The 27,660-nt window shown below is 38.0% G+C and overlaps 4 protein-coding genes across 12 annotated transcripts; 2 read left to right on the top strand and 2 right to left on the bottom strand.

Annotated features, from left to right (window-relative positions):
• The first annotated feature begins 1,037 nt into the window (after positions 1–1,037).
• LOC108164452 (calcium/calmodulin-dependent protein kinase type 1) lies at positions 1,038–6,914 on the top strand. Of its 3 annotated transcripts, none has more exons than XM_017300170.2 (10): positions 1,038–1,265; positions 2,629–2,879; positions 2,959–3,093; positions 3,813–3,857; positions 5,048–5,122; positions 5,203–5,341; positions 5,512–5,776; positions 5,861–5,987; positions 6,113–6,200; positions 6,264–6,914. In XM_017300170.2, exons 2-10 carry the CDS (start codon positions 2,764–2,766, stop codon positions 6,525–6,527), a joined length of 1,254 nt encoding a protein of 417 aa, XP_017155659.1. In that variant the 5' UTR covers positions 1,038–1,265; positions 2,629–2,763; the 3' UTR covers positions 6,528–6,914. The 3 variants fall into 3 exon arrangements, with proteins under 3 accessions (XP_017155659.1, XP_017155660.1, XP_033250296.1); XM_033394405.1 differs by lacking the exon at positions 1,038–1,265 and adding an exon at positions 1,284–1,299; XM_017300171.2 differs by lacking the exon at positions 3,813–3,857.
• A 634-nt stretch (positions 6,915–7,548) lies between these two features.
• LOC108164451 lies at positions 7,549–13,217 on the bottom strand. 2 transcript variants are annotated; one of them, XM_017300168.2, is made up of 8 exons: positions 12,845–13,217; positions 12,202–12,774; positions 10,306–12,126; positions 10,131–10,247; positions 9,207–10,075; positions 8,550–8,946; positions 8,006–8,480; positions 7,549–7,941 (listed from the first exon to the last, which is right to left on the bottom strand). In XM_017300168.2, exons 1-8 carry the CDS (start codon positions 13,008–13,010, stop codon positions 7,821–7,823), a joined length of 4,539 nt encoding a protein of 1,512 aa, XP_017155657.1. In that variant the 5' UTR covers positions 13,011–13,217; the 3' UTR covers positions 7,549–7,820. The 2 variants fall into 2 exon arrangements, with proteins under 2 accessions (XP_017155657.1, XP_017155658.1); XM_017300169.2 differs by having other exon boundaries at positions 10,131–10,241; positions 12,845–13,010.
• A 187-nt stretch (positions 13,218–13,404) lies between these two features.
• On the top strand, positions 13,405–17,082 carry LOC108164469. Of its 2 annotated transcripts, none has more exons than XM_017300219.2 (4): positions 13,405–13,749; positions 15,601–16,348; positions 16,400–16,573; positions 16,751–17,082. In XM_017300219.2, the coding sequence occupies exons 2-4, from the start codon at positions 15,923–15,925 to the stop codon at positions 16,868–16,870; spliced, it is 720 nt and encodes a 239-aa protein (XP_017155708.1). In that variant the 5' UTR covers positions 13,405–13,749; positions 15,601–15,922; the 3' UTR covers positions 16,871–17,082. The 2 variants fall into 2 exon arrangements, with proteins under 2 accessions (XP_017155708.1, XP_017155707.1); XM_017300218.2 differs by lacking the exon at positions 13,405–13,749 and adding an exon at positions 14,879–14,989.
• Positions 17,083–17,348: 266 nt separating this feature from the next.
• LOC108164468 (tau-tubulin kinase homolog Asator) lies at positions 17,349–27,249 on the bottom strand. Of its 5 annotated transcripts, none has more exons than XM_017300215.2 (15): positions 27,188–27,249; positions 26,588–26,708; positions 24,353–24,800; positions 23,916–24,281; positions 23,461–23,850; positions 23,187–23,390; positions 22,665–22,733; positions 22,275–22,607; positions 21,385–22,215; positions 20,953–21,101; positions 20,104–20,248; positions 19,351–19,747; positions 18,592–19,239; positions 18,178–18,277; positions 17,349–18,113 (listed from the first exon to the last, which is right to left on the bottom strand). In XM_017300215.2, exons 2-15 carry the CDS (start codon positions 26,674–26,676, stop codon positions 17,864–17,866), a joined length of 4,419 nt encoding a protein of 1,472 aa, XP_017155704.1. In that variant the 5' UTR covers positions 26,677–26,708; positions 27,188–27,249; the 3' UTR covers positions 17,349–17,863. The 5 variants fall into 5 exon arrangements, with proteins under 5 accessions (XP_017155704.1, XP_033250292.1, XP_033250294.1 ...); XM_033394401.1 differs by lacking the exon at positions 27,188–27,249 and having other exon boundaries at positions 19,351–19,600; positions 19,664–19,747; positions 26,588–26,738; XM_033394403.1 differs by lacking the exon at positions 27,188–27,249 and having other exon boundaries at positions 18,895–19,239; positions 26,588–26,738.
• Between the last annotated feature and the right edge of the window lie 411 nt (positions 27,250–27,660).

Raw genomic sequence — 27,660 nt, 5'->3', positions numbered from 1 at the left:
GGGACCGGCTTACCAGGGAGGTGGCAGAGGTGCAACGCTTGGTTGAACGGGTTTGCTCCTACCCGGGGACGACACCTTTCAACACCTTGTGCAGTCTGAACGGCACGAACCTGGAGCTGTGCGGGTCGGTGATTGTTCGCCTGGTTAAGCGGGTGATTTAATATATGGACGTTGTGCCTGCATATCGGCAGCTGCTGAAAAATTTCAATTGGCAGGAACTCAAAATTTTAAATGTAGATTTCTCATGTATTTAATTAATTATTATTTATTAATTTAATAATTATTAATTTTTTAATTAATTATGGCAGGAAACGGTCGCGACAGAATGTCCGGATGTGTAGTGCTAAAATTCTCCAATAATTCTCCTTACCGAATGGACGAATGTCTCCAGCTTTCGGCTATTCAAATGCCATAGCCTGAATGGTTTACCATCCAAGAGCCAATTTTTGCTGAATCTGCTCTAGCTCCTGAATCAAGTACATATCCCGGTGGGTTCACTTTTTCAATGGTTGGGAAATGCAGTTCCATTTAAAAGTGGTATAGAGGTAGGGTATAGAAACTTCCATACAGATTGGCACGCTAAATGAAGGCCTAATTAGAAGTTTTTGGCTGTCTTGCTCTCTTCAAATCGGTTAAGGCTCTCTTTCTCGCTCTTTTTCAATTGGTAGCAACAATAAGTCTTATTCCGATCTAGAGCTGTGCTAGGCGCAGTCAATTCTAGACACATCCCCGAGAACTTTGTACATATTTCTACATTAATTACCCAGTTACGCACAAAATCCAATCCGCCTTAAATAAAATAATTAAATTAAATAATTAAAATTGAAAATTATTCAAAGGTGTCCAGGTGTCGGGATTTTATTAGTTTCTTATTTAATTAATAGACCACTTTAATCGAATGAAACCACGGCTAGATTCCGAGATTCGAATGACGGGCTGGACACCAATGAATGATAACTGACAAAAGCTCGCCGCCGCATGTTAACAAACACAAAACAGTGTTACCGTAGATCACGCACTTCTGGTCACACCTGCCCAAAGCGAAATATATAAAAGATGAAAATCAGCTGCGCCAGCGCCTGAATTCAATCAATAAATCAATAATATTTAACTGCAATTAACATACCAGCTCATGTTTTATCTACAGAATCGCGTCGATCCGGACTTCGATGTATAAATGTGCATTTCTCACGTTGTCATTTAGAACGTGATCCATATTTTGAAGCCACGATTTAATTCATGCAAGTTTGTAAATGCTAAAGTCTGTAAGTAATCTTACTTACATAAATATACATATGTGTGAGTGAAAGCTTGAGTGCATAGTATGTTCATAGGTAGTTAAGATATTTAAAATTTCGGTATGAGTTTTGGGTATGAGTTGTATCCAAATTACTTGTCATGTTGCAAAGGACGTGTATAACTTTTTAAAGTCGCAAAATGCTTTGTCGATTGTCTACATTTAGGCACGTTTGTGTATATGTATTCAGTGGCAGATTCCATCAACGTAAATTTTAATGCCATCATCAAATTACTTGCTATTGTAAAGCTACATGCAAACCATACCTATTTACATCCAACGGGTTTGGTTTCCTCTCATGCATATGCTTTTGATTCGTGTGCGACTTTTCGAATACATATGTATGTATGTAGATACTCGTATATTATATTCCATATATTCATTCCTGTTAGGTGAATTTATTAAGTGAAATGTAAACAAATCGTGAACTCCTGCTGAGAAACCAAATTACATATAGCACCTGACCCCATCCCCATACATTCTTGACCATCATCAATAAATAACCAAACATGTCCGTGTATGAATATTATAGCTATAGCACCAAATTGTTATGGTTTGTGTGAATGTATGTATGTACATACTTGTGTGATGCCCACGCAGTATACATACATATGTACGTACATATGTATGTGGTTTTTTAAATGTTTACCATGTCTTCGGCCAACTTCGGCACCGGATAATTAGTACAAAAATTTCAGAATAAAGAATACAAGTTCCTGCTCCAAGAGATACCAGGTACTTGCAGAGCACGCTCTCCTCTCTCCGTCTAAATTGAAATAAAACCCATATCAAAAAAAAAAGAAAATGGATAACCTTTCATTCCCAAATATGAGGTCTTACATATTGAGTTTGGTTAGAGCATCTAAATTAAACTAAATTAAATTTCTGAAAGACAGTTTGTCTTGCGACAAACAGAAGGTCGACTCCACTCAGCTGATCAGTTATTTCAATAATCAATTATGATCAAAATGTTTTTGATTAATTATCAGAGGTAATATGCATTTGCATTTTGCTTTACTTTACTAATGTTTCAATCTTGATGGATTATTAATTTACTTTCGATTTGGATCGCATTTTGAAGAAGCGAATAGCAGTGCATATATATATATATATATATATATATATATATATACATACAAAATATACATATATACATATGCATATCATATAGCACCACAACACAATCAGCTGAATATAACCTTTGGCTCAGAGCCTACTGTTCAGGCGTTTATTGAGACCAGAAACAAAAAAAAACAACCGTTAGTGCTTGTAGAAATATATTTGTGCCGCTTTTGCTGATAAGATGCTTGTCTCATTGAAAATGTTTTTAGAAATGTAAGCAAAGTCTGTACGAAATCTGTTGATGGGGCGACGACAACTATGAGCCACACTTGCACACATTGACGATTGACGGTAGACTAGACGGTTCGGTTACATTGAAAAGCAAAGTTAATTCCTTCGAAGTGATGCCACTATTTGGCAAGAAGGATTCCGGCAAGAAGGCCAAGTCAAAGGATATGAAGGAGTTAAGCAAACAAGTCTCAATTGAGGAGAAGTACAATCTTCATGGTCTTTTGGGGACGTGAGTACCAATATTTGTTATTTCACTGCATTATTGTTGCTAATTGGTAATATGTGGGTTATCGTCTTCTCAACCATAGCGGTGCCTTTTCCGAAGTGCGACTGGCAGAGAGCAAGGATACTCCTGGCGATCATTTTGCTGTTAAAATAATCGACAAGAAAGCTCTCAAGGGAAAGGAAGAATCTCTGGAAAATGAAATACGTGTTCTGAGAAGGTAAGCCGCAGATCAAATAAAGTTGTTAAATTGTTAGTCAAGTGTCCATCAATCCAGTATTCCCCACAATGAAAGGAATTAATTCAAGAATTATAACTGAAGCTTAAATTGGTAACTTTTGTAGTCAATGTCACATACTATTTCTGATACATTGTCTGAGCGCTTAAGTTATTTTTTTTTTTGCATAATAATAAGATATACTTTATAATTGTTTTTGCTTTAAAAGTTTATTATATTTAGTTTTATTTCTTACATACATATAACAAAGTTCTGATCCTAAATTTACTTTATATATGCAAAAAAAAGGAATAACTCAAAACAACAAGACTGATATTGTTGGTCGGTCGGTAGGTAGTACATTTAATAAAGATTGACTCGTGGTGGATCTCGAGAATGTAAAAATGTGTTCGTTTTTATTAAAAAGTGGCACCTTCAACAATCATTAGAGTTCTAAAACCTTCTATCTTCAACATTAAAATATACATATGTATAAATATTTTCTAGCCATTTTTCCGTTAATGTTTCCCTTTTCCTTTCCAATTTAAATTGAGTTTGTAACTCTCCGATCTATAGCAACTCCATTGTCTGTAGGTTCCTAAATGGATATACCTGAACCAGCTAATATTCGTATATTTTAGTTTTCTTCGCTTAGTTGTATTATTTGTATTGTTTTTAAACACTTTCTGGTTGTTTGCTTAATTTGCTTTCTTTTCATGTAGGTTCAGTGCAAATCATTTCGATGCCAACTGTCCGAATGGAACGCGGTGAGTTCATACCCCGATCCCACACTGAACTACATGCATATGACATGGAAATGTATGTAGTACATACATACATATGTACACTACTCGTCATCAAGTTAACACACCCCCTCGCGTTTGCAGTTTGGCTTAATTCTAAATAACTAGAATCTAGTTTCTAATTTTGTAAATAATTTGTTATACGAATGACAAAAAGATGCTTAAATACCTCTTCATTTGGTCATCGGGCTTTTTTACCTTTTGAGATATGAATTTATTTGTAAACTTTTAATTTCGATTTTTAAACTAATTTCAATAAATTTTCTAATGTTATCTTCCTTCCTTGTTGAGAATGACCTCATACGGGATCGTAGATCCTTTTCGCAAGCAACTTTTATAAACTTGCAATATAATTTAAAGAAAAAGGTGACCAAGCACTCTTGATGCCTTTAATAAATTCTTCTTTGTTAGATTATTGTTTGCCAGACTCGTAAACTTTGCGAACTGGCTAGCCACACGCTTTCTATAATATTGATGTCGGGTGAGTAAGGTGGCCACTGTAGTAATCTAACATTTTCGTCATCCATGATTTAACCACACGCACCGTGTGGATCGGAGCATTGTCATACTTGTTATCAAAGCCGAAGCTCGTATTGGTCATAGTAGTAGATGGCTCCCCACACCATCACACCTCCCTCCCGACTATAAAGACAATCTAATTGGGGCTCTTCCTTCCCAAGATCATGGAAATAGTAATTGTATCCGTCGATTCCGTCGGTTTGAATTACATTTATTTTCATCCAAAAAGACTACGTAGCGTTAATCAAAATTCCAGGACACATTTTTTTTTAAATTAGAATCGCTATTTTTTTTTACTATCGTCAGAGAGGTTTTTTTGTTATTTGAAGTCTCTTCAAAGGTGTGTGTGTGCTATCCCGATGACGAGCAGTGTATGTGCCATGTATATGCACATATGTATATGCACATGTTATACTATATCAAGATGCTTAAGTGAGTTATAGAACATTGGCAAGATGATGAAGATTGAATTGAAAATGCAGTTCGGGGGAATATCAATATTGATTCACACTTTGAATGAATTTGAATGCTTGCGTCGTAGCTTTATTAATCGCACCGCATTCATCAAACACATAATGACCGTTCAACATGCATGTAAATACCTACATATGAATTTTTTTAAAATCTATTTGTAGATTAACTCACCCCAACATTGTGCAACTCCTGGAAACGTACGAGGACAAGTCGAAGGTGTACCTAGTTATGGAATTGTATGTTTCTAATATCCTACCTTTGTTGTATGCATATGTACATATATGTATGTATTTTCTTCAACTTGGACTTTCTATAGGGTGACTGGCGGCGAGCTCTTTGATCGCATTGTGGAAAAAGGTTCGTATACGGAAAGGGATGCCTCTCATCTTATACGACAGATTCTAGAGGCTGTAGATTATATGCATGAACAGGGAGTTGTGCATCGGGATCTTAAGGTAATAAACAACCCCATTTGCAATCAAATTTTTTTTAAATTATTGGAATAATTCTTTCACATTATGTACAATAGTATAAAAGATCGGATAAAAACTTGTCTTCTCTTAGTTGTTTCCCTATTAAAATTCATTTTCATTTAGATCTGCTCAAAATAGAATTTGCTTTTCAGCCGGAAAACTTACTTTACTACAGTCCTGAAGATGACAGCAAAATAATGATTAGCGATTTTGGTCTATCAAAAATGGAGGACTCTGGCATTATGGCTACAGCATGTGGAACGCCGGGATATGTTGCTCCAGAGGTCCTGGCCCAAAAACCATATGGAAAAGCCGTTGACGTATGGAGTATTGGAGTAATATCATACATTCTATTGTGTGGCTATCCCCCGTTTTATGATGAAAATGATGCAAATCTTTTTGCTCAAATATTAAAAGGTCCTCTTCAATTAATATTTATTATACTATGCTTAGATATGGACTACACGTAAACATGTCAACTAAAAAACATTTACATTTTAGGTGAATTCGAATTCGATTCCCCTTACTGGGACGAGATAAGCGAGTCGGCCAAGCAGTTTATTAAAAATTTAATGTGCGTCACCGTCGAAAAGCGATTTACTTGCAAACAAGCTTTGGCTCATCCTTGGTAAGTGTTAACACCTGAATTAACAGGAAAATGTTTCTTTGCTTAAAGCGATTAATATTAAAACATTTCTTCACAAAACTGTAATCTATGCGGCGAAGTAAATATTTTCTTTTTCGTTAATAAAGGATCTCTGGAAATGAGGCCAGTAGCAAGAACATTCACGGAACTGTTTCTGAACAATTGAAGAAGAACTTTGCTAAGTCCCGTTGGAAGGTGCGTTCAGCTATATAAAAAATTCGTTTGACGCTCATACATTTAATTCAATTGTTTTTATAGCAAGCATACTATGCGGCCACAGTGATCCGACAAATGCAGCGAATGGCACTTAGCAGCAATAGCAGTGCAACAACTGATGCCACTAACAATGACGGTAGCCGAAAGGACTCATCCAATCCAACGGTAGCCACTTTGCCGTCTGTGTCGACCGACGAGTCAGCATCGCAATCAACACATTGTAATATAGCAGGTTCTAGTGAGCCACCACAGGCTCAAAGCCAGCCAGGTCAGGAAAATCACCAAAGAACAAGTCAACCGAATTAAGATTCAAGATCTTGCCAGACCAGCATATGCTTATATTTCATTGCACAACCATTGCTGACGTCCTATTTACTAGAATTGCGACGCGACAGATTAAAACATTAATATTAAGCCACAGAAATTATTCCACTTATGTGTGGAGCGATTAGTTAGATTGTTTTTGTACTGCGATAAATGATGAGGTATTTCGATTTGAACAGCGGCTATTGAGAAACCAAATAAAATAACATATTGATTTTGGCCAAGTATCACATTTAACCCAATTTAACTTATAAACTGTAATTGGAAATTACATATACGTGCATGCATATGTGCATATACATAGGTATGTGTGTCTCTATACAGGCGTTATGAACATGTTTAGAATACAATAAACCACTTATTGATATCAACAATTTTTAATACATATTTCTCTCTGAATAACAAGCTTAGCTGAAGCTAATATTGAGTGCAATATAATTATATAAGCATAATTTTTTTCAATGTTTCAACAACTCTCATGTTTTAAAAAAGTATATTGCTTAAATGGAGTCCACTTATACTAAATGCATATATACTATAGTACAAACATATGTATGTATGTATACAAAATATTCTGTATAGAGGACAAGTTCAAGTCTCTTTTCCAAAGACTCTAAATCAATCAATGACATAGCATATTAAAAAATATCATTGTTTGAGAAGTTTAATCACACTTGAGATATTCGATGTTGGAAATATTTTAGCGATATACATACATACATACATACATATTCATAAATATACACTTAACTATATAAATAATCTACACGAGCACAGAAGGAAGGCTTAGAAGCCGCATTCCTATTTTTACATCCACCAGATTAATTTTGTGATGTTGCCAAAATCAATGGTATAATAATGCTTAGAATAAGTTATTGGCATTCTCATAAGATGAACTGAGAGTACGTGTGTTGTTGCCTTAGTTTGACTGGATAGCTTCTCCTGATAGCTTGCCATCAGTCTGGTTAAAAGTAAGCGCACAGCTTTAGTTCCAACACGTGCAAATCGGTTTCGGTGTGCAATTATAATTTGTAAAAAATCATCTGTAGAACATTTGTACATATATGTAGGTATGTATGTACTCTACTTTCGTATATTCGTAAATTCGGGGGCACACATGTGTACTCATAAAAAATGGCCAATGTCCGGATATCTATTGCTTGGTTTTTTTCTACATAATAAATCTTTATTGAACATATATACATAAACAATACAATAAAACTGTTGATTTGATGGGGTTTTTTTTCTTATAATCTAAGGGCGACTAAGTCCCAGTTACTTTTTCTTGTTTCGCTTCTTTTTCTTCTCTGAGCCATGTACTTTTTTTTTAATAATGCAAACGCGGCAGAACCAATCGTCATTGTCCTTCGGAGCAACAGTGATACCAACACAGGTCCTGATATCGAATAGAGTTCAAAAGAAAATCATAAGATAAATGATATTCTATGGTTATTATTTACCAATGGTACCAAGCGTCGCAGCCGTCACAGCCAATCATTGCGGAGCCATCATCCACCTTTCCGCATGCCGGGCAAATCCAGATCCGATTACCTTCGGCATCGACGTACGATGACGGGCGATTTAATTCCACTATTTGTGGAGGACAGTCTGGGGAATGGTTGGGTTCAACAGGCAACAGCGTCCCTGCGTTTATTCCCATTACTGAAGAAAAGTTATTGACAATCGGCTTGGACGCCAACATCAATTGTTGTGGTAACAAAACAGAGCTGGCCGAAAGCGTGGACGAAGCTATTGCATTATTGTTAGTATTCGACATCCAACCGCCTGAATTAGGAGCAGTTGGATGGCTTGTCAGCATCTGGGGCGCCATGGCAGACAAAGATAAAGTTAAAGGCTTCACCGGACTGTTGGTCGTGTTAGAGTTGCTTGAAGGCACTGCCGTATTGCTTGATATGCTTGAGAATGGAGTTTCACCTAAATTTTCAATGTTCAAAAAATGCATTAGTCGTCTAATCATTACAGATGGTTCTATATTGCACTCACATGGCTTCGCCTTGGGTGGCCCAGTAACCAATGGGGAAAAGCGAGCTAGTTCTGGGGAATCCTCCCGTTCGCGTTCTCTTTTGCTTGGATGGCCCATAGTTGAATGTTGTACGATACTTGCGTCCTGTGCGTCTCTATCCTTGTCAACACACGGTAGCGGTGTGGATTTACCACCTAGTTTCAGTGTAAGTTTTGGGACAGGATTTGGGGAAACCTCCAATTTTGGTGAGGTGTAGTGGGGAGCAATTGGCGAGTATGCTGGTGATGATTGGATTGGAATGGATTGCATTACAGATACCCCAGAAAAGACTTCGCAACTAGAGCTACGTTCGTTAGATTCAGGCAGATGATGATTGTTTTGGAAATCTTCTGCATCAGCCGGGATAGGGTTTATTATCTGAAATGAAGAGAGAAACAGGAGGGTGTCTAATCTGTATAGATTATAGATCAAGTTTTTAATTGTTGGAACGGCTGAAAATGTCTTCAGGTTTCAAATATGAAACGCTCCAAAGTAACTTAAGGAATATTTTATATTTTGTGTACGTCTATATTTTGAATTTTGTATATTATATGTATATAATAAGCTATAGGTAATAATAAATTATGATTTCTCAACGTTATACTCGTAGCAGGCATAATTTAGAGAAAGAAACCCACCTGCTTGTCTTTCTTCTTGTCCTTCTTTTGTTTCTTGTCGGGCCCTTTGATTTTTTTTTCGCTTTTATGAATAGTACTGCCATTTCTTTCCTTTTCCTTGGATTTATCCTTTTTGTCTTTCTTCTTTTTCACTTTTCCCTCCTTTGGTCTTTTGAGCTTTTTATGAAGTTTTCGCATATTTAGTTCATCTGCCCCCTGTCCCATAGGCAATGTGCTGGTTGGTGTAATTGTTATATCCTCGTAGCTGGAAAAGCTTGGCATAAACTTCTGATCCTCGGAAATATTCAGCTGTGCGGGTACCAGGCCAGAACTCGATCCTGATGTTGCGCCAGCTGACAAACTTGTGGCGGGAACTGCTTGAGAAGAATACGACAGACCGCATTCCAGCCGTGATAATGGGATGAGATCCGCGCCACCAGCTAAACTAAACTTGTCGCCGCCCTTGAAGTTGGGCATATTAAATTGGGGAAAACAGGGGGTATTGCAGGAAGGTGTTGTGTTAGCTAACATTTTAACATCTGAATGGTCAAGCTTCGATTGTTTTTTAAACTTCTTGATGGGTTCACACGAATTTGGAGAAACGGGCGGATGGAGTATGCCCCTTGAATGCAATTGAGAATCATCTATGGATGTAGCTGGTGTTGTTGCATACGGAAGAAGTTGCGGCTGTATCATGTTCGATCTGCCAAGGTTCGTCGGGGATTGCCTTGGAACTAATTGTTTCTTATTTTGTGTTGGTTCATCAGAGTCATCTGACACCTCAATCGGATCACCGAGATTGCCGGTAGCCTGTGTAGAGGTTTTCGTCTTTAGTTTTGACACAGCTTCTGCACTAGTCAGCCCCGTGGTAGCTCCAGTTACTGCTCCACCTGCATTCAAATGCATTACAAATGTTCTTCCTAAGAGCATGCAATCACAACTCACCTACACTAAACTTCATGGACTCTGGAACCAGTGGAGCAACATTGCAATAGTTTCGCTCCGTCTGAGAATCAGTTTGGGCGGAGGGCACTCTGAGAAACTGGCCGACTTGATCTGTTTCTAGGAAACAAATATAAATAAACGAGTAATCATAATTGATTCGTCCTGGACGACGTACCACTAGTATCAACAGCGGATGGACGGCAAACGGAATCAGTAACGGCTCCACTTGTTCCTGAGAAGGGCATGAATGGTGGCATGGAAACGCTATTTCCATACCCGACCAGACCAGCCGTCGCCGGAAAAAGTCCTGGCCCGGAAGGTATCAGACCTGGTCGTGGCGGAAAGTGTAAAAGTGGTAGCAGTGGCACTATTCCCGTTGGATTGCTGGGATATAAAGACGAATGTGGCATACCCCCGCCGACCGCCATATATTGGCCAGGACTAGGAATAATAGCACTGGGTTTAGTAGCATGTACAGTAGGTTTCGTCCGGGAGGTATTCTCGATTGAGTGATCATTGTAACCTATTTCCTTTTCCTTCTCATTATCGGGCAATAAAGAGTCATATTTTGTTTTGTATTTCTTTCGTTCCTTTTTCTCTTTTAGCTTACCTTGAGGTACATTACTCAAGTTAAGGGGCTCCGTTGGTATATTTATAGGGACCAAACTGGGATTCATCAGCAATGCAGATGATGACACTGAGAGCGAATTTATATTGTTTTGCTTGCCCTTTTTCATTGATTGCATTGCAGGTTGCGGCACCAGCTGCGCTGCAGTGTCAGTGGCAGAGTGATTGATCTTGGTTTGATTTTTTCCACCTGGTTTTCGTCCTCGCTTCTTTGGCTTTGCTGAATCTATGATTAATAGGTCAACAGTTTCGTGAGTTGATGGTGGTTGTGGAGTTGGCATCAAAACGCCGTAGCTAGGTATCGTTTGATGAGCAACTGCTGAAATACTGCTTCCCACATTCATGTGTTCTATACTGAGTCCCAGAGCTGGCGCTGGTGTTATGGTCGTTCCGGATGGTAAATTAATCAATGGTGGACTGCTAGCAGTGCTTTCAAATAGATTTACTGTCGTACCTAGAGTGCCCGATGGACCTGATCCCTCTAACCTTGGCGTTTTTGGTTTTGAAATTTTCTTAAAAATGTCCAATTTGTTACGTTCTGGCTCGTTGTTATGCTTCCTTGTTGCTGGTAGTCCTATTTGCGGTCCCAGGGTTCCCACTGCCTCCGATGCAGGTCCTTCTAATGGAAGTTCTTCATGATTCTTCATATGTGCGCCTACAGTTATCCGACTATCAGCATTACTTTTGAGAGTAGTTTCTTCGTTACTTTTCGCTGTAGCTTTTGAAGTCAGTGGAGTATGAGCATGGTCGCAGGTGGTTGGGGCAATATCTATGGGCTTTCTCTCAAGCTCAGACTGCCGGCCCTGTAACTGTTTTTGTCTTTGTTTAGCTTGTTTCTTTAAGATCTTTTCCAATTTTATTCTTTCCGAAGATCCGTCTGGGAGAGATGGGAATGCTCCCCGATTAATACGCTTCTTTGATTTTTTCAGGTGCAAAAGTTGACTACTCCCGCCGTCATTTTGACTCTTTGCTAGTTTCTGAAATATTTTCATTGCTTTTCGCTGCGCTTTTTCTTGAGCCTTACCACCATGGACATTCACTTCCGCCTTGCTCCTCTCCAAACCGGACAGGCTTGATAAAAAATGCTTTTGTTTCTTACTTTTCTTAGATGCTTTGGCATTCAACATGACTGGTACCGATGGGTTCGTGTTCTCTTGAGGCATTGCAAACTGGCCTTCTTTTTTTAAGTTTTTACCTATAGCTGTGTTTCGGTTTTCGATATGCTGCTGATCTCTCACATTTAATTTGGATGATGTTGAGTTTAGATATCGATGATCTTCATTGAGTGAAGTATCCGCTTTAGCTGCAGCTTCCAGCGGAGCGATAACTGGGGAAGGCATTAGCGGGGCATGTAGCCCTTTATATTTTTCTATCAATATATAAAAAAAAAAACACAAATAAAATAGGCATTCAAATTCAAATGTACAAGTTCCAAAAAGCTTACCAATTATATCGGGTACGAACGCATCTGGGAGCTTTCCTTCAATAGCAGGAGAAATGAAGCCTCCTGTTGTCATTACCACACTACTCATTTCTCGTACAGTCCGTCCACTATCGGGGTCACAGTTATTATTCACCGGAAAATTTATTAGCGTGGACTGCGACTGAGAATCAATTGGTATTGAGGCCCGTTTTTCTACCATACTGATCGAATCAAAATCGACTTTCGAGCTACTTTCCTGTTCCGTTGCTAATGTCTTTTCAGACTCATTTTGAAGATCTCGAAGGTCAGGGTCCTGAATAATGTTAGTCGCAGTAGAAGGTGGTTCGCTTGGTTCAGCGTTTGGCTGCATTGGTGGCAAGTACTCAAATATATAGATTGGCCGGGTCAAGGTCTCTGCACTGCCAGGCTTTAGAAAATTCATATTTGAAGCTCGTTTAATGGGAAACGCAGCAACATCGCGCGAAAAAGCCACTGGCTCGACATTTCCAATATAGTCCAAAAGTTCATGAACATTGATGCTGAGACTCTTTAAGGTCAGGCGTGCATCCTTCAGATTTGGCTCAAGCCGATTTGCTAAACCAAAAACAATAATATAAAAACTTATACAATTTTCAACGAACCGTGTAGCATCATCATCACTTACCGTGCTCCATTTGACCATGCAAATCGCGTGCGAATTCTTGCATAAATTTTAGCAAAATATCCTGCAACAGTTCCAGTGGTGCACTTAGTGTGGAGCTGTACCCAATTGTTTGGGTTATTTGCGCAATAACAATGCGCATAAGATCCGAAGAGTATTTGTCTGCCATTGCTGCAGTATGTACATATGCATATATATGTATACACCAAATAAGACAAATGGGAATTCAGCTAGGAAAAATGCTCAAACAATCTAAGTATCCGTAAAGAAACTGTGTTTTATTTTAAAGCACACACACTCTGTTTATTTTGTTTCAATTTTAAAATTATTCTATAAAATTTACGGATCAAAAATTGATACATTAAAAACAGTGTGACCGTAATTTAATAGATTGATGAAATTGACAAAATATACCGATATACCGTAAATATACATCGGTTCAATTTTGACCTAAAAAATTACCGAAAAGTATTAAATAAAGTATTATTAAATAAGCTTGGAAAACAGAATTTTAATGTTTATTAAATGAAATAGAGTATAAAGATGACGTTTTTTTTTTTTAAGTTTAGAGGAAAAGATCTAAAAAATAAAATTTTTGTGTCACAAGCCTTGGTGCGAAATGGCTCGACCGAGCCAATAGCAATTAATGTAAATGAAGAGTCATAAAATTCAAAGAAAAATATTAAATTGAATAAAACTTTTTCTTACACATATAAAAAAACCAGTAGGCCGAAACACATAAAATTTCAAGAAAATTGGTCGAGCCATTTCAGACAAGTTCTATTACAAACATTGTAACCCGAGAATTTAATATTTTTGAGCAATGCCAATAAGACGCAGAGGGGCCAATTAGAGTCGTCAAACGATCAAGTCTAGAAACATGCAAGATATAAGAGTACGAAATTCAGGTGAGCTGGCCCAGTTACGTAAATCACAATCGCAAGAGAACCGAGATGAAGGAAATCAAGAAAGGCAGCTAGAACGGAGAGTGACGCGCAGATAAGTAAATTCCCCCATACTTATAGTAGATAATTATTTTTACTGAACTGAAAAAATGTTTCCTAGAAATAATATACATGGCAAAGCCACGTTTGCCGGCCAGTACCGAGCAGAGAATTGCATTGCCTACGCCGGCGCTACGGTGCGCATGGATCTACAACAAGAATTTACAATAAGTAATATTTTTCCGCCATTTACCTCAAGTCGTTGAACTGTTTCGATAGAGGGGGCTTACGTGGCGTTCGTGTTTGTCATAGGTATATATTTTGGTATAATTCTGAGGGTCGTCAGACCGTATACTTTATCGGATTTTCTTGTTTTCTTGACACCACGTCTAGCTCACACACCTCGAGACTTGTATACTTTTCATAGTTATTTCTCTTATTTTCCAGTATATTTTAAGACTCACCAAACCGTGTAGAAATGTCACCTGGAGCCATGTCCCAGACCAAATCGAATACTAATTCGTGATCAGAATCGAATTCATGATCGTTTTCCCTCAAAATCTCAATTTTTCAAAAATGTCGGAAAAAAGGCATTTGAACAAATGGATAACGGAGGTTTTTCACACTGGCGCTTCCATGGGGTTTATATGAAAAAAAAAACGGGCAAAAACATTTGAAACGTACGCATTTCCCCTTCAGGTGTCGCATTTGGTAATTACATGAAAATGTAGTTAATATGAAGGTGTGTAGTTAGCCTGTAGTTACCATGTAATTAAATCAATTTAGTGGAAATTGTTGTTGACCGGTTTTGTTTAAACTTTATTTTATAAACAAAGTTATTCAGTCTTGTAATTGATGTACTAATCGGAAAAATGTTTGAGTTTAGACCCTCAGGTCTTAGCTAGCCAGTTATATTCCTCGGAATATCCAAAACGAGGAATGTGATGCAAGAAATAATTCGTCTATATATTTACGGTATATTTTGAAATATGTGACGTATTTAGGTATATTTCTAAGGGTCAGACCGTATATTTTGATATTGATAATCCGCGGTCACACTGGTATTTAAATAAATAAAAAAAAAAATGTAAATATAAATCATTTTTAATTTTATGTGATCACAATTCCTTCCGTATTTCTGTTTCTGTACGAACTAATCTCAGTTTTAAAGCTATCTGGCCATTGTAACTTTCACTTAATCCAGGTAACGTAACAACTATATGTTTGTGCAAATAAAACTCACAAGATTGTTACCGGAAAGGGAGGGGAGGGGTCCGTTTCCAACATATTGGAATTTCAAGGGCATATCAAATTCGGTACGGTACGGTCAAGCTAGATAGCTTGTATCCATGTATTGCCTTTTAGATAGGTGCTGCTAATTTGTTTTTCCTTTTTTTAGATACATATTTCTGGCAAACGCCTACTAAATCGGTTCAATCGATTAAAGTTAAGTCATCAAATAAAATAGAGAATTGAAATAAGTAAATACGTTTAGTGTTTTCCAATCGACAAACACCTTTACTTTAGAACGAGGGAGGCGTTTCCGACCCCAAAAAGCACATATATTCATTATCAGCATAAATAACCGGCTACATAGTATCTCTCTGTTCCTCCGTCTTGCTTGACTTTTTTCGAGACTGTAAGAGTTAGCAAGCAATCTCTTGTGATATCTCGCTGCTCAAATCTGTGCCATCGACAATTTTGACGCTAGAATGACCATTTTTTCCAGATTGCAGAATTCATTCATTTTTGCTTAAATAAAAAAAACCTGACTAAAACATGTTCTGATCGATTTGAAACAACTTTTTATAACAGACTGATTGGAACGGTGACCATATCCGTAACCGGAAACGATGGAATGGAACAAACACACTCAACATTACTCGCGCACAATCCAAATTGTATTATCTGATTATTCCGAGGCAATGCATTGCATATGTACATACATATAATGTTTTCGAGATGATAGTTTGTTTTGCTTTCACATGATGTTTCCTTTCACAAAATGACATCGGCTAAGAAGTTTCGTATAATTCGGAAAGTATGCCCAACATAGATCACCTACATATGTGTCAATTTAAACGCCAGATGTAACTGCAATTTAGCTGCCACAGATTCTGGCTACAATAGCGCCAAAATGTATAGGTGGAATCATTCGGGTCGAAAGGAGCCATTGAGGCTTCAATCCATTGAGGTCAATAAGGAGTTGAAACAAGGACAACGCAGGGAATTTAAGTCGTTTTCATATCCCGACAAGAGTGTCATCTATGCAAGGAATAGTCGGAAATACTCTGTAGATACTACGGAAAGCACAGACAAAGATTTAACTGATGGTTCAGCTATATATTCAAGAGGACATCCTTCTATTTATCCAGATGCAAAATACAGATTTACGTCGTCGAGTGAACAGAGTAAAAAAATCCAATTAATGAATTCCAGAATTGATAGGGCCAAACAATTTTTTGCGCAGAGTGGCATTTTAGGGACAGCGAACTTCCAAAGTTCTTCTGACTTAATAAGGAAAACTTCAAGCATTCATATAGATGCGACTTTGAAAGACCAGGTGGGTGCAAATCCATTTGAAAATGTTATCGCTGACTAGCTTTTTTTACAGATACGAAAAACATCTTTGTGCCTGCGTTCAAGGATTTGCATCGAAAAGAATATACCAAAAAGCTATGATGAACTCATCTATTCACTTCAGAATGAAGTCCTTACATTGAAAGGAACCATCAATCATGGGGAGACCAAAATTATCACACTGAGAACTGAAATTAACAAATTGAAGGCAAGCAATCTGAACAAAATTGATTAGACATTACTTATACTTAGCACGAATATTTTGAGTATATGTACAATATGTATATTTAACAAAAGTGTTATTTTTGGAAGGTCTCTCACGCTTTATCCGAGTGCTTTGCTGAAGATGTCGTAAGATTCATATTATTCCGTTGTATTTTTTCAGAGAGCCCTCCAAGAGATAATGCACGTCCAGATGGTAGCTAGTAGCAACGCTGGTGATGGCCTGTCGAGTACAACTATTTGCCTTTTTTGCAAACCCAGAAACTGGACGAGCAAGATTTAGAAAAAAGATATATTTGGATAGAATTTTCTGTCATTATGTACAGGCCCTGTCACAGCTGTCATTAAGACAAAAAAAAACAATTATGATTATTTTTTAATTAATTAATTACACTTTATTGAGGTTATTTTCATCTATTACATTTGAGATAATAGCGTAATATTTACAATAAAGAAATTCAGCTTTTAATGCATATTGAATAAATTAAATAAAATAAAACAAAGAGAAAAAAAAACAAAAGAAAACTTAATTTCATAGAAAGCACTTTGTATAATGTGTAAGCAAACCTTACCAGCTCAGGTCAATGGTGCTCATCCATTTCACACATCTTTACATACGCTACACACATCACCGAATCAAAATTGCAACGAAAACTGCAGAAGTTTAGTTGAACGTTCTCCCAAAACACACATACATACATACATATAACTAAATAACAAAGTATAAATTAATTCATTAATAACTGAAATTCTCCTAGCACTCATTTTGCTTGCAACTTTATTATAATAATGCATCCTTGACTTGAAACATTCACAATTCAATTTGTAAGTATTCAATACGGAGATAATTAGGTATTGTTTATCGTTTGTGGGTATCATTAATTGTGAGTTACAGGAGTACGGGGGTGAGAGTTCTTAGTCGATCAATATATTTTTATTCTATAAATAACGGTGTTGGGCATTTCTTTTAAAGCTTATCTTAATATTTTCATACTATTTTGTTTGGTTAATTTGCCTTGCCCTAGAAGTGGACATGGGAGATATCTTTGTTCTTTCTAGTTCAAGCAAGAAAACTTTAATTAATTGTTTATATATAAAAAAGAAAACGATTAAAGTTGTCTATGCAGGTCGAACATAATTTTGAAAATATATAGAGGAGCAAATATTTGTGAACGCATTGTCGTCGTGTATAAGTGGACTTGTTAATTCTGTAACAAAAACCAAACAGGTCCTGGATCCAAGATAGTACATAAGAGTATTACTACTGAGAATGTCATTATTCTATGTTATGCCTATAACGACGAAGGCGCGCACTATTTTCTATTTTTGGCTCCCCCGGTGGTGGCGAGATGTTACTCTTCGGTTGTGGATCTGTGGAATTTTCACTCCATGTGATATTGTTAAATTTCGATTTTTCATATTGCTTTGTAATAAAGTGAGCTCCAATAGTTCCAGTTTTATCTTCACTGAGATCAGTTGATTGATCATCAAAATTTCCTAACATTGTAGTAGGTATGCCACGAGTTCTTAAATGTTACATATGACAATTATTAAAAGGATGAAATGCATTTTAAGTTTACCAAAACCTACCGACTGGAGGTGCGGGACCGAGGACGTTGAAATCTTAGCTGTAATTGTGTTGGGTCGGTTATATACTTTCCTTCAGCGGATTCTCGTCGACGTCGTAATCCTAAATGAGATGGTTGGAATCAAATCACATACACATTTGAAAATACAATAGAATTCTCCTTTTAATATAGGGTACATAACTGTCACGGCAGATATCATGATAACTCTTGTAATAGTAAACTTTATTATGTCAAAAGGGAATAAGCAGTGGAACAAAACTAATATAATATTCGTACCAGAATATTATACTCATCAAAAAAAATTCAATCGAATCCTGAAACAAGTTAGGACACAGGAAGTACATGCAACGTGCAGCGAATATTTTCATTTATCAATTACTTTGTTGGCAAAGCCCACTTTATAAAGGGAACAAACCTGGTGTTAGGTCCGTATTATTAGGAGGATTTTGTAAAACACCAGAGTATATGTCGTGGCGAAGAGGAATAGCGTCCATCATACAACTGGTCAAGTCAAATGGCGAATTGTTTTGGATAAGATGCTGTCCTCCGATAGACCCGATTGTGGTTGATGCATTTGTGGTAGTATCAGTACCCGCCCATGAAGCACATTTTGATTGGCGCACTGGTATTTTGCTGGGTGCCAAGAGCGGTGGTTCACAGCTACCTTCGGATCCGCCGTAGGCGCAGCTCACCCGTGATATTTGAGTATCTAAATCACCTGTTTTTGTCAAAGCCTGCTCCTTTGTATTGAATATTTCGCTATTTCCATTCAGCTTGGGCTTGATGGAATCGACCACATGGGAGCTGAAGCAGCTTGGCTCGTTGGGTGCTTCAGCAGTGGCTTTGTTGACTGGTACTTTAAAATTATTGATTGTATTCGGAGAGGAAGCTTTCATTGCTGCTGCTGCTGTTGTTTTTATTTCATCACAGTTAGTTAGCACCTTATCACTAGAATCTTGGCCTTGAGTTTTATCAGCAATGCCTTGGCTAGTTGTACTTGAAGTCATCTTAACAGCAGCTGCCAATGCATCATAGTAGACAGATTCATCCAAATTAGAGATTTCTAAAAATACAAACGAATTTTAACATCACGTACAAGTTGATATAACTAACATTGAGTTGGTGCGATTGGATTGCATCCCTGGATAGCAAGAAATTTACTTTATTTGCCTACCTTTGGGAATGACACGAATTTCCAGACGCCCACTAACACAACCATTGTTCTCCTGGATTTCTTCACTCACAGGCAAATTACTCTTCTGGCAAGATGTGGTTTGAACGCACCAGGGCTTGGCCGCGTCATTCAACACCAAAGAACTATAATTTGGTTGAGCCTGTTGGTCGTCAAAAATGTCGGCCAATGACACATTCGGAAGGCTGTTTCGATGTTTGGACTTGGTTTGGCTCTCATTTGATTTATTTGACTGAAAAGCAACATGATCATCTTGAAATGATGACGGCAGTACAGTTTGTGATACGATAGATACAGAAGGCTTTGGTTGTCCCAGCGGAGTGATTTCCGAGTATGATTCTCGCACACAAACATTCCTGGCTATATCCATGCGATATACCTACAAATTGAAGAGAGTGTCAATGAAAAAAGCTGAAATTCTCGATGTTGGGATGTTCAAGGCTGTTTTTTCCTCAACACTCCTAAATCAACCTTACAAACTTCAAATATATCAAGAGCATGTAGTACTTCCATTGAATATTGGTGCCATTGACATTGGCGAACAGCAAAAATAATTGAAATATCGTACACATAAACACACACACGAGTGTGATAAGATGCTTAAAATGTCTTCCGGAACGTGAATATGTATGTACTAATATTAGTTTGTTGCATGCTCTTAATCGGTATGGAAATAATTAACTTATTCTAGTTAAGTAAGTAGACAAAGACGTAAGATTTATAATATATGCTTACTGTATTATCAAAAGCGGCTTGTTGCACAGCCGGTGGCTCTAAGTCTTTTCGTAATACATTACCCATTGCAGGGTCAGACCAGCAGTGCGGTAAAGAGATTTTCAACGTGTCGTAGTTTTCGATCCCGGCTATGTTGAGTGTGTATCTATGGTAGGGGAAATCAATATACGCACAAATTGTACACAAAACAAATAACAAAATAATTCAATATTTTACTAAATTCATATACATATTTATAACCGCTACACGGTATATTAGTATTCATTTGGATGTACACGATCACTCATGTAATTTGCAAATGAAAGCATTTCCTATGCATGACCTATGCGAAGTTTTTACCACAGCCTATTCGATCTGGATATTAGAATGTAAAGATAAATATAAATGTGCGAAATGATTGATGATAAAATATCGAAAATATATAGAAGGTTACACATTCTTTGCCTCGTCCACCGCGGTAGCTTTCCAATGCAATATAAAAATTTTGGAGTTGCTCCTTTAATCTAAACATTTATGATTTTCAGAATATGTTGTTAAGCAATAAAGCATTTTTGGTAAAAATCCAAATATTGTACATTTTGCAGATCCTGTTAATTCTTCTATACTGAAACTCTCATCTGGAGATGGATTTGCAACTGATATACAATTTATGACACTTTATTTCTACGAACAGGCAAGGTAGAGTAGGATGCACAGACGGATTCGGCTTGCTTTTCTGCTGGAAAACATATTTCATTTGTGGGATGAACATAACATACTTACATGTACAAAAATTGGCTCACATTTAAGACATCCTCACCAAAGGTTATAAATATGTATGTATAGATTAGCCATCAGTTCAAAACTTACCTTTTCGGCCTGGATTTTCCGTCTTGGGGCGTTTGGGTTTTTGTTGTCTTGGTTGTATCAGCGACGGCAGTGAGGGAAAAGATTGCAGCTTCATTTAACAGAGGCAATGAAACATCCCCCTTAATCAATTGATCCAAATTGGGTTGCGACTGTGAGGTGAAATGTAGTTTGTATATTTTACATGTTTATCTTAGGGAAGTACTAAATTTTGCAAAAAAAAATAAAACAGCAACATTGAACATGGGATATCGGATGCACACAGTCATAATTTCTTACTAAAAGTACATATATTAATAGTAGGTTATTTGGAACTGTTAAGCATTGTTACTGTTACAGGAAGACATTTTAAGCATTTATCGTTAGTTGAAACGCGACCTGACTTGGTCAACTAGAATTCCCATCTTTTCATAATTAGTTTGCATTCTAATTTACCTGTGGCTCTCGGTTCCATTCGTTATCGGTCGTGTCCTCAGAGTCATCAAACTGACTTTTCCACTGGGAAGCAAGAGTGAGAGCTCCGCCCCTTGTTACCTGTTGTAATGCGGACACATTTTCATCGTCTATCAATGCAAATTGAGTGACTGAATGGTCGCCGGTAACACTGCTTCTGGCTGTATTGTTGCCAGTGCCTGCACCAGCTGCGCCTGCTGATGCGCTATTGATACGTTGAATCGAATTGGAACCAGCACCCGAGGAAGACGGTCGTAAATTGGTGGATGTTGCTGAGCGACGATTGACTGGCGGTATGCCAACCATTCCAAATACCTGACCGCGCTGGCATATGGCAACTTTTGAAGCAGAACTCCCTCCTCCTCCGCAGAAAGCCAGAGCATCCTGGTCATATGTGGCTGAAAGTTCATCTCCATGCTGGCTTTGAGCCCCACCAACGGTTAGATCATGTACGCTCATGGGTGGGGCTGTAAGTACACGAAGGCGCCCATAGGTTGATTTTTGATCATCCATGGACCGCTTACTGTCGCTGCATTTTTCTGACACTAACGCTTCCATTTTCTGGTGTTGTTTATCAGTATTTCCAGTTGGATTTAATTTTTTCGTTTGCGGTTGCTGGTGCTGCTCTCCTCCGGATTGCGGTGTTCTATTGACACCCTCAATAATATTTGCATCGGCGATCTTCTGGTCTTGGGAGCCTTCAACTGCAATTAGTGCGACTTCGATATCAACATCCCCTATGCGCTCGGCCTCAGCGGTCTTCTTCGTTTGCAATAGCTGTGTAGCTGCAAACTTATCTTCAAGATTGGGATACTGTAAGAAATCAGTTGAGTGTAACTGTATAAGTGTGTTAATTGCATTTGCCTTCTTACATAGACGGGAGCAGAGTTGTTTTGGTTTGATGCAGAAAACGACACGGTTCCGCTGTGGGGTTGGCAATTCTTTGCATGAATTACTGAATGCTGTGTCTTTACCGGTGCTTCATGGTTTCCAACACCAACCATTGATGACTTAATCAGTGCACTAGGGAGATTCGGCGTAGCCATAGCTACATTGCTGTTGGCAGTTTGTGGTGGATGTTGCTGCTGCAACAAAGCTTTGGGTAAGGTATTTTGATTATTGGCTGAGTTGGCGTGCTGTAAAGATGTCTCGCATTTAGCCTGTGGTTGGGGAACTGATGAAGTCGCATTGCAGTTTCTATCAACCTTAAAAATGATTTTAAACTATTAAAATATGCTTATTCAGAATGGATTATTACCTACCTTATCTTTCATATGCAACGGCTCTGTCGCTGCGATCTGGGCGGTATCAATATCAGTCCGCTTTCGAACCTTTTGAAAATGCGACAAATCATGTAAGGAAGAAAAATAAATCGTTTTAACAATTATATGGGTGGGATAGATAATGCTGACTTATAGACTACATATAAGTATGTACATAGTTTTATTTACGGGAAGTCAACCTAGAGTAGTTTTCAATTTAATTTATAGAAGTTGCCTAATTAGTACCCCTTCTGAGCACCAAATCGGAGATAATAACTTGGCTACGGTTTGCTCAGACGACATCCGGAAGTTTGAAAATGTGTTTTCTGGAAGATAGCGTCTAACTTATAAGAAGAAATGATAGAACTTCGATTTTATTCTCCGTTCTTCCTTTATTGCATCGTGTTTGACATCAAATCATCTATTTATGACTTCAATAAGTAGTTTATAACCGAAACAAACAAAACTGAACAGAAACAAACGTTTCTCTGTTATTTTTGTTATGTTGAGCTATCGACTTACGTATTCAGTGCCGCTCGCGTTAGATGCAGCGACTGTCATTTGTGTTATATTTCCATGGATGTAATCATTTTTAGCAGGCACTAATGCGTTGACACTTGAATTGATGTTGCCGATTGCTGAAGTGTCCACTTTTTCCCAATCATATGGATCAGCCTCTTTGACGCCGCGTCTTTTCATACAGCGTTCAAACAGTCCGATTAGCATCTGAGAAAAAAAAAATACATTTTGTTTTAGTTCACCATACGCCCTCTTTGGAATTGTACAGTTACTTTACCGCGTAGTCCGGTCGGTCCGCATAGGTGAGAGACTGTATATGCTCCAGGAATTGCTTTAGATCTGACGGCAAATGCTTCAACAATATTCTGTGGTCATACTTTTCCTTAGTTAGGCCAACTTGTTCCTTGTCTTTTATCTTTCGCCACGGCAACTGGCCGTTCACAAACTCCACGAGCATATAAAATAATGACCATAGATCATCGTGACGTCCCATTTCCCGATTTCGATGAGCATTGATGGATGCATAGCGAACTGTGCCGCGGAAGCCAGCTGCTGCTCGGGGACATCGCACCTCGCCGGTACCTGTGGTATACTGCCGAGCCAAGCCAAAGTCTAGCATATAAACCCGCCGGCAGTTATAGGGTAAACGCCCGACGGAGAAATTGCTCTGGAATGAAAACGACCGTTAATAAATTGCAACTTAAATTTTTCATGACCAACAAATAAGATTACCGGTTTTATATCACGATGAAGAAATCCCACAGAATGTATCGATTCAATGGCTTTTAAAATTTGTAAGCCTAACCTAAGTGTTGTACTAAGCGAAAATGCACCACGCGGCTGAGCTCGCCTGAGCTCTGCTAGATTCTTTCCTTGAAGTTGCATCACCACGTAATTAAATCTATCGTTTCGCCCGCATCCAATGAAGCGGCATACATGCTCTTTGCCCTGTAGCTTTTTCAAAACGGCAACTTCCATTTTGAGCACCTGCTTGGGCTGCCTTGCCGATTCCACTTTGAGGGCCACTTGTTCACGTGTAATAAGGTCTTGTCCTTCATAAATTTCACCAAAACCGCCGCCACCGATTTTTCGAACCACCTAAAACGGTTAGAAAAAGATAATTTAGTGGTAATATCAGAACAGAAAATATGATTATGTAGAGGACACACTTTCCAACGCTCCTTGACAACATGGCCCGGCTGCAAAAGATCCTCAGAAGTCATCTTGCACGATTCTTTTGGAGCTACTCCAAGTGCGTGTCTGCCCTTTTCAGCTGTGGCTATCTGCGCCAGGGCAGGAACTGGATTTGTTGAAGATGGCACTTTAAAAGTTACCCTACTGCGGCTTACTCCTAAGCGATTATGCTTCGCTGGCAAAGTCGCTGATCGCTGCAACACATTAGCTCCAGTGCCCGTGCCCGACTGGATTCGTTGCTGGATGTGAGCTTGCAAGATAGGCCTTGCGAGTGGCGGTGGTTTCGACAGTGGCGGTGGATGCAACCTGATGTTATTCTTAGAGCTGGGGCTCACTTTGCTGCTCGGACTTATGAACAGCTCCTGATTCGAGTGTTGCTGATGTGAATCATGATCTCGTGACGCAGCAACATTTTCGTCGTTTCTGAAACAAGGATATTCTGTGTGTAGAACATACTGCAATTTTCCTGGGAACAGAGACCCGACCCCCAGCAGTAACTTTGTAAACAAAACACAGCTGATGAGCAGTGTAACCGCAGAACATGCACACCTGGTCACACTCTGCTGCTACCGAAATATATGGCACTTTTTTTTGCCATCAAACTTTTTTTCTGAGTATATGTGAGATAGATTCTCATAAATCATGAAGAAAGCAATATCTACAAATCTTAAATTAAATTAATTAGTTTGACCGGATTATATTTTTCAGCTTTTCTCCAATTTCTAGTGGGTATTTTTCTTATCTATATTCCATCTTCTTACGTACATTGAGTGGGATAAGGAACTTTTAGGCGAATATGTGCATATGTATTGTATTGAAGACTAGACTGACTGAAGGAGCCACACCTGTCTTGGCTTGGTCTACCCAATGGTTCAGTCTAGCACAACACGGTATAGGAGTTAGATGTAACTAGTCACGTTTAGGCCGTCATTGCATCTAGCTACGTACATATGTAATTATGTAAATATGCATTTACATATAAATATTTTTTTTTTGTATTTTCATATAACGGGAAATAGATTTTTCACGGAATTTTTTAAAAAGCCGGTAAAATTGGTGAAAATTGAAAATGTAAAATATTGAAAAAAATTTTGTTGGGTACATATATATGTATATTATATTCATTTTGTAGGGACGCCACTGTGATAGTCATTCCAGTTATTTCAATAAAAGAGTGTGGCTGTCATAGGAACGGGTCATGTCATGTTGTTATCTCTGCAGGATTTGAAATGGCTCGTTTTTCCTTCCTTATTAAAAAAAATCATTCATATGTACGTACATGTGTACATAGATATAGATGCTGATGATCTCATGCCTGTGCAAATGTGCATCACTACATAATACATACCATCCAAGCATACACATGTCGTGTTAATATAAGAGGACTTCACTTCCACTTCCTGTTCAACAAATAGGATGTAATGTACACAACTGCTATGCTTTTACAATCACAATAGCCTAAAAAGTCCATCCACGTAATGGTTATGTATAACAAGACCTCGAAAATTATCTATTCGCGTCAAAATTCTCGTCCTGCGAAGTATTGGTTAGCGTCTCACAGAAAGCACGCGCACTAGGAAAAATCATAAAACTTTGTATTTCGAATTATTCAGGGAGAAGGTCCTCCGCTAGCAATTTAAACATTTTCACGGAAATAAATGATGTATCGATTGGTAAGCTTTGACTGCTTTTCCTTCCCAGTAAAGTTTCGTCGCCTAACCTAATCGAATTCAGCCCCAAGCAGCGCTCAGGAATATAAAACGCAATGAGAAATGAGAGAAAAGAGAGTGGTCGAGAGAGAATAAGCTAGGGTGGTTACTATACCAGAACCAGCTGTAACCAGCTGCATATTTCCATTTTCCACTTTGGGATTGCGCATGCGTGCTCGTACGTGCCCTCCTAACTGTTGTTTTTAAAAGTACTTTACTTCATCATCCTTATTGAAAAACAATATTACAACTTTTACTTTTAGCTAGCATTTGGCAAGACTTTTAGCAGTGGTTGTATGCCCGCTTTTCCGGGACGGGGTTCTAATCCCCGTGGGGATGTAAAATATTATTTTTTTCTGTTATTAAAACAAAAAACGCGCACACAATTAACCACAAAATCTGCTAAAATTTCTGATATGTTAGTCTTCTGTTATTGTTCTTATCGATATTTTGGTCGAAAAAAAAAACACACAAAAATTGCTCAGGCTAACTCTAACTCACCTAGGGTTATCCTGTAAATGCATTTTGGCTCCTGGACTTTTCTCCTCTTGTAATAAGCCAGAGCTACCCGAGCATAAATCCATAAACATTAAAGCTCCAATTCATAATTCAATGTTGTAGGCTGAAAGAGTTTTTTATTGTTTACACTTTTTATAGCGCCTTCTATCACATGAGTCAGAGTAAATATAGTATAGTATATAGTGTATGTATGTATGTATATATTATACACCGATACGACTGTGTATTTATATAGTGCATATACATATGCATATACATACATACAGCCACTCGTAGTATTTAAAGACAACTGGTATTTTTTTAGAAATCAATTTTAAAAAATTGCTTGAACATGCACATATGTATACACTCTTTTTTATTCCAATTTTGCATCTTGAATGTATCCCGTGCATTTGATTTTATTTATGATCATTTTTAGGTGTCTTGTGTGTGAATCTATTTTTAAGATTATACTGTATTGTCGATTTAATTATAGAGAACTTCAACGAAAACTTCTTCTTTTATCGACACGTGACACGATTCTAATCCTACATATGTATATATGATACATATGAATATTTTTAAAATTGATTTAGACACTACTTGGCAAACTGTTAGTCAATCTTTAATATGGTCTATTAAAGCTTTCACATTCACACCAAATATTCCGTCCACTGAAAAATCTTACTGAGGACCAACGAACAAAGACTACTAGAAACTTTCGGCATCTCTGTGCATCCTACACGTAAATACATGCATACACGCTCGTTCATAATATAATCAAGAAAGAAAAGCTATCTTTAGTCTAATGAAGCTTTCCGACCCTTCTATGCGATCAGTTCCATTCCCTATGCAATTTCAAAATTACGCCCGACCCCCTACCACCCCCACAAAGGATGCAAATTTTTGGATCTCCATACTCCATATGGAGACATATATATGTTGAAACCGCACATTTGAACATCGCACTTTTCTACTTGACTTTGACTTGTTAACGAATATTCGAATATGACATATCGCTACCTGACAATGGCTGGCTGCTAGGAAACTATTCAATTGTATTTGAATTAGCGCCA

The sequence above is a fragment of the Drosophila miranda genome, chromosome 5, assembly GCF_003369915.1.
Source record: "Drosophila miranda strain MSH22 chromosome 5, D.miranda_PacBio2.1, whole genome shotgun sequence".
Lineage (NCBI taxonomy): Eukaryota > Metazoa > Arthropoda > Insecta > Diptera > Drosophilidae > Drosophila > Drosophila miranda.
This window is presented reverse-complemented; position numbering and strand designations above follow the sequence as displayed.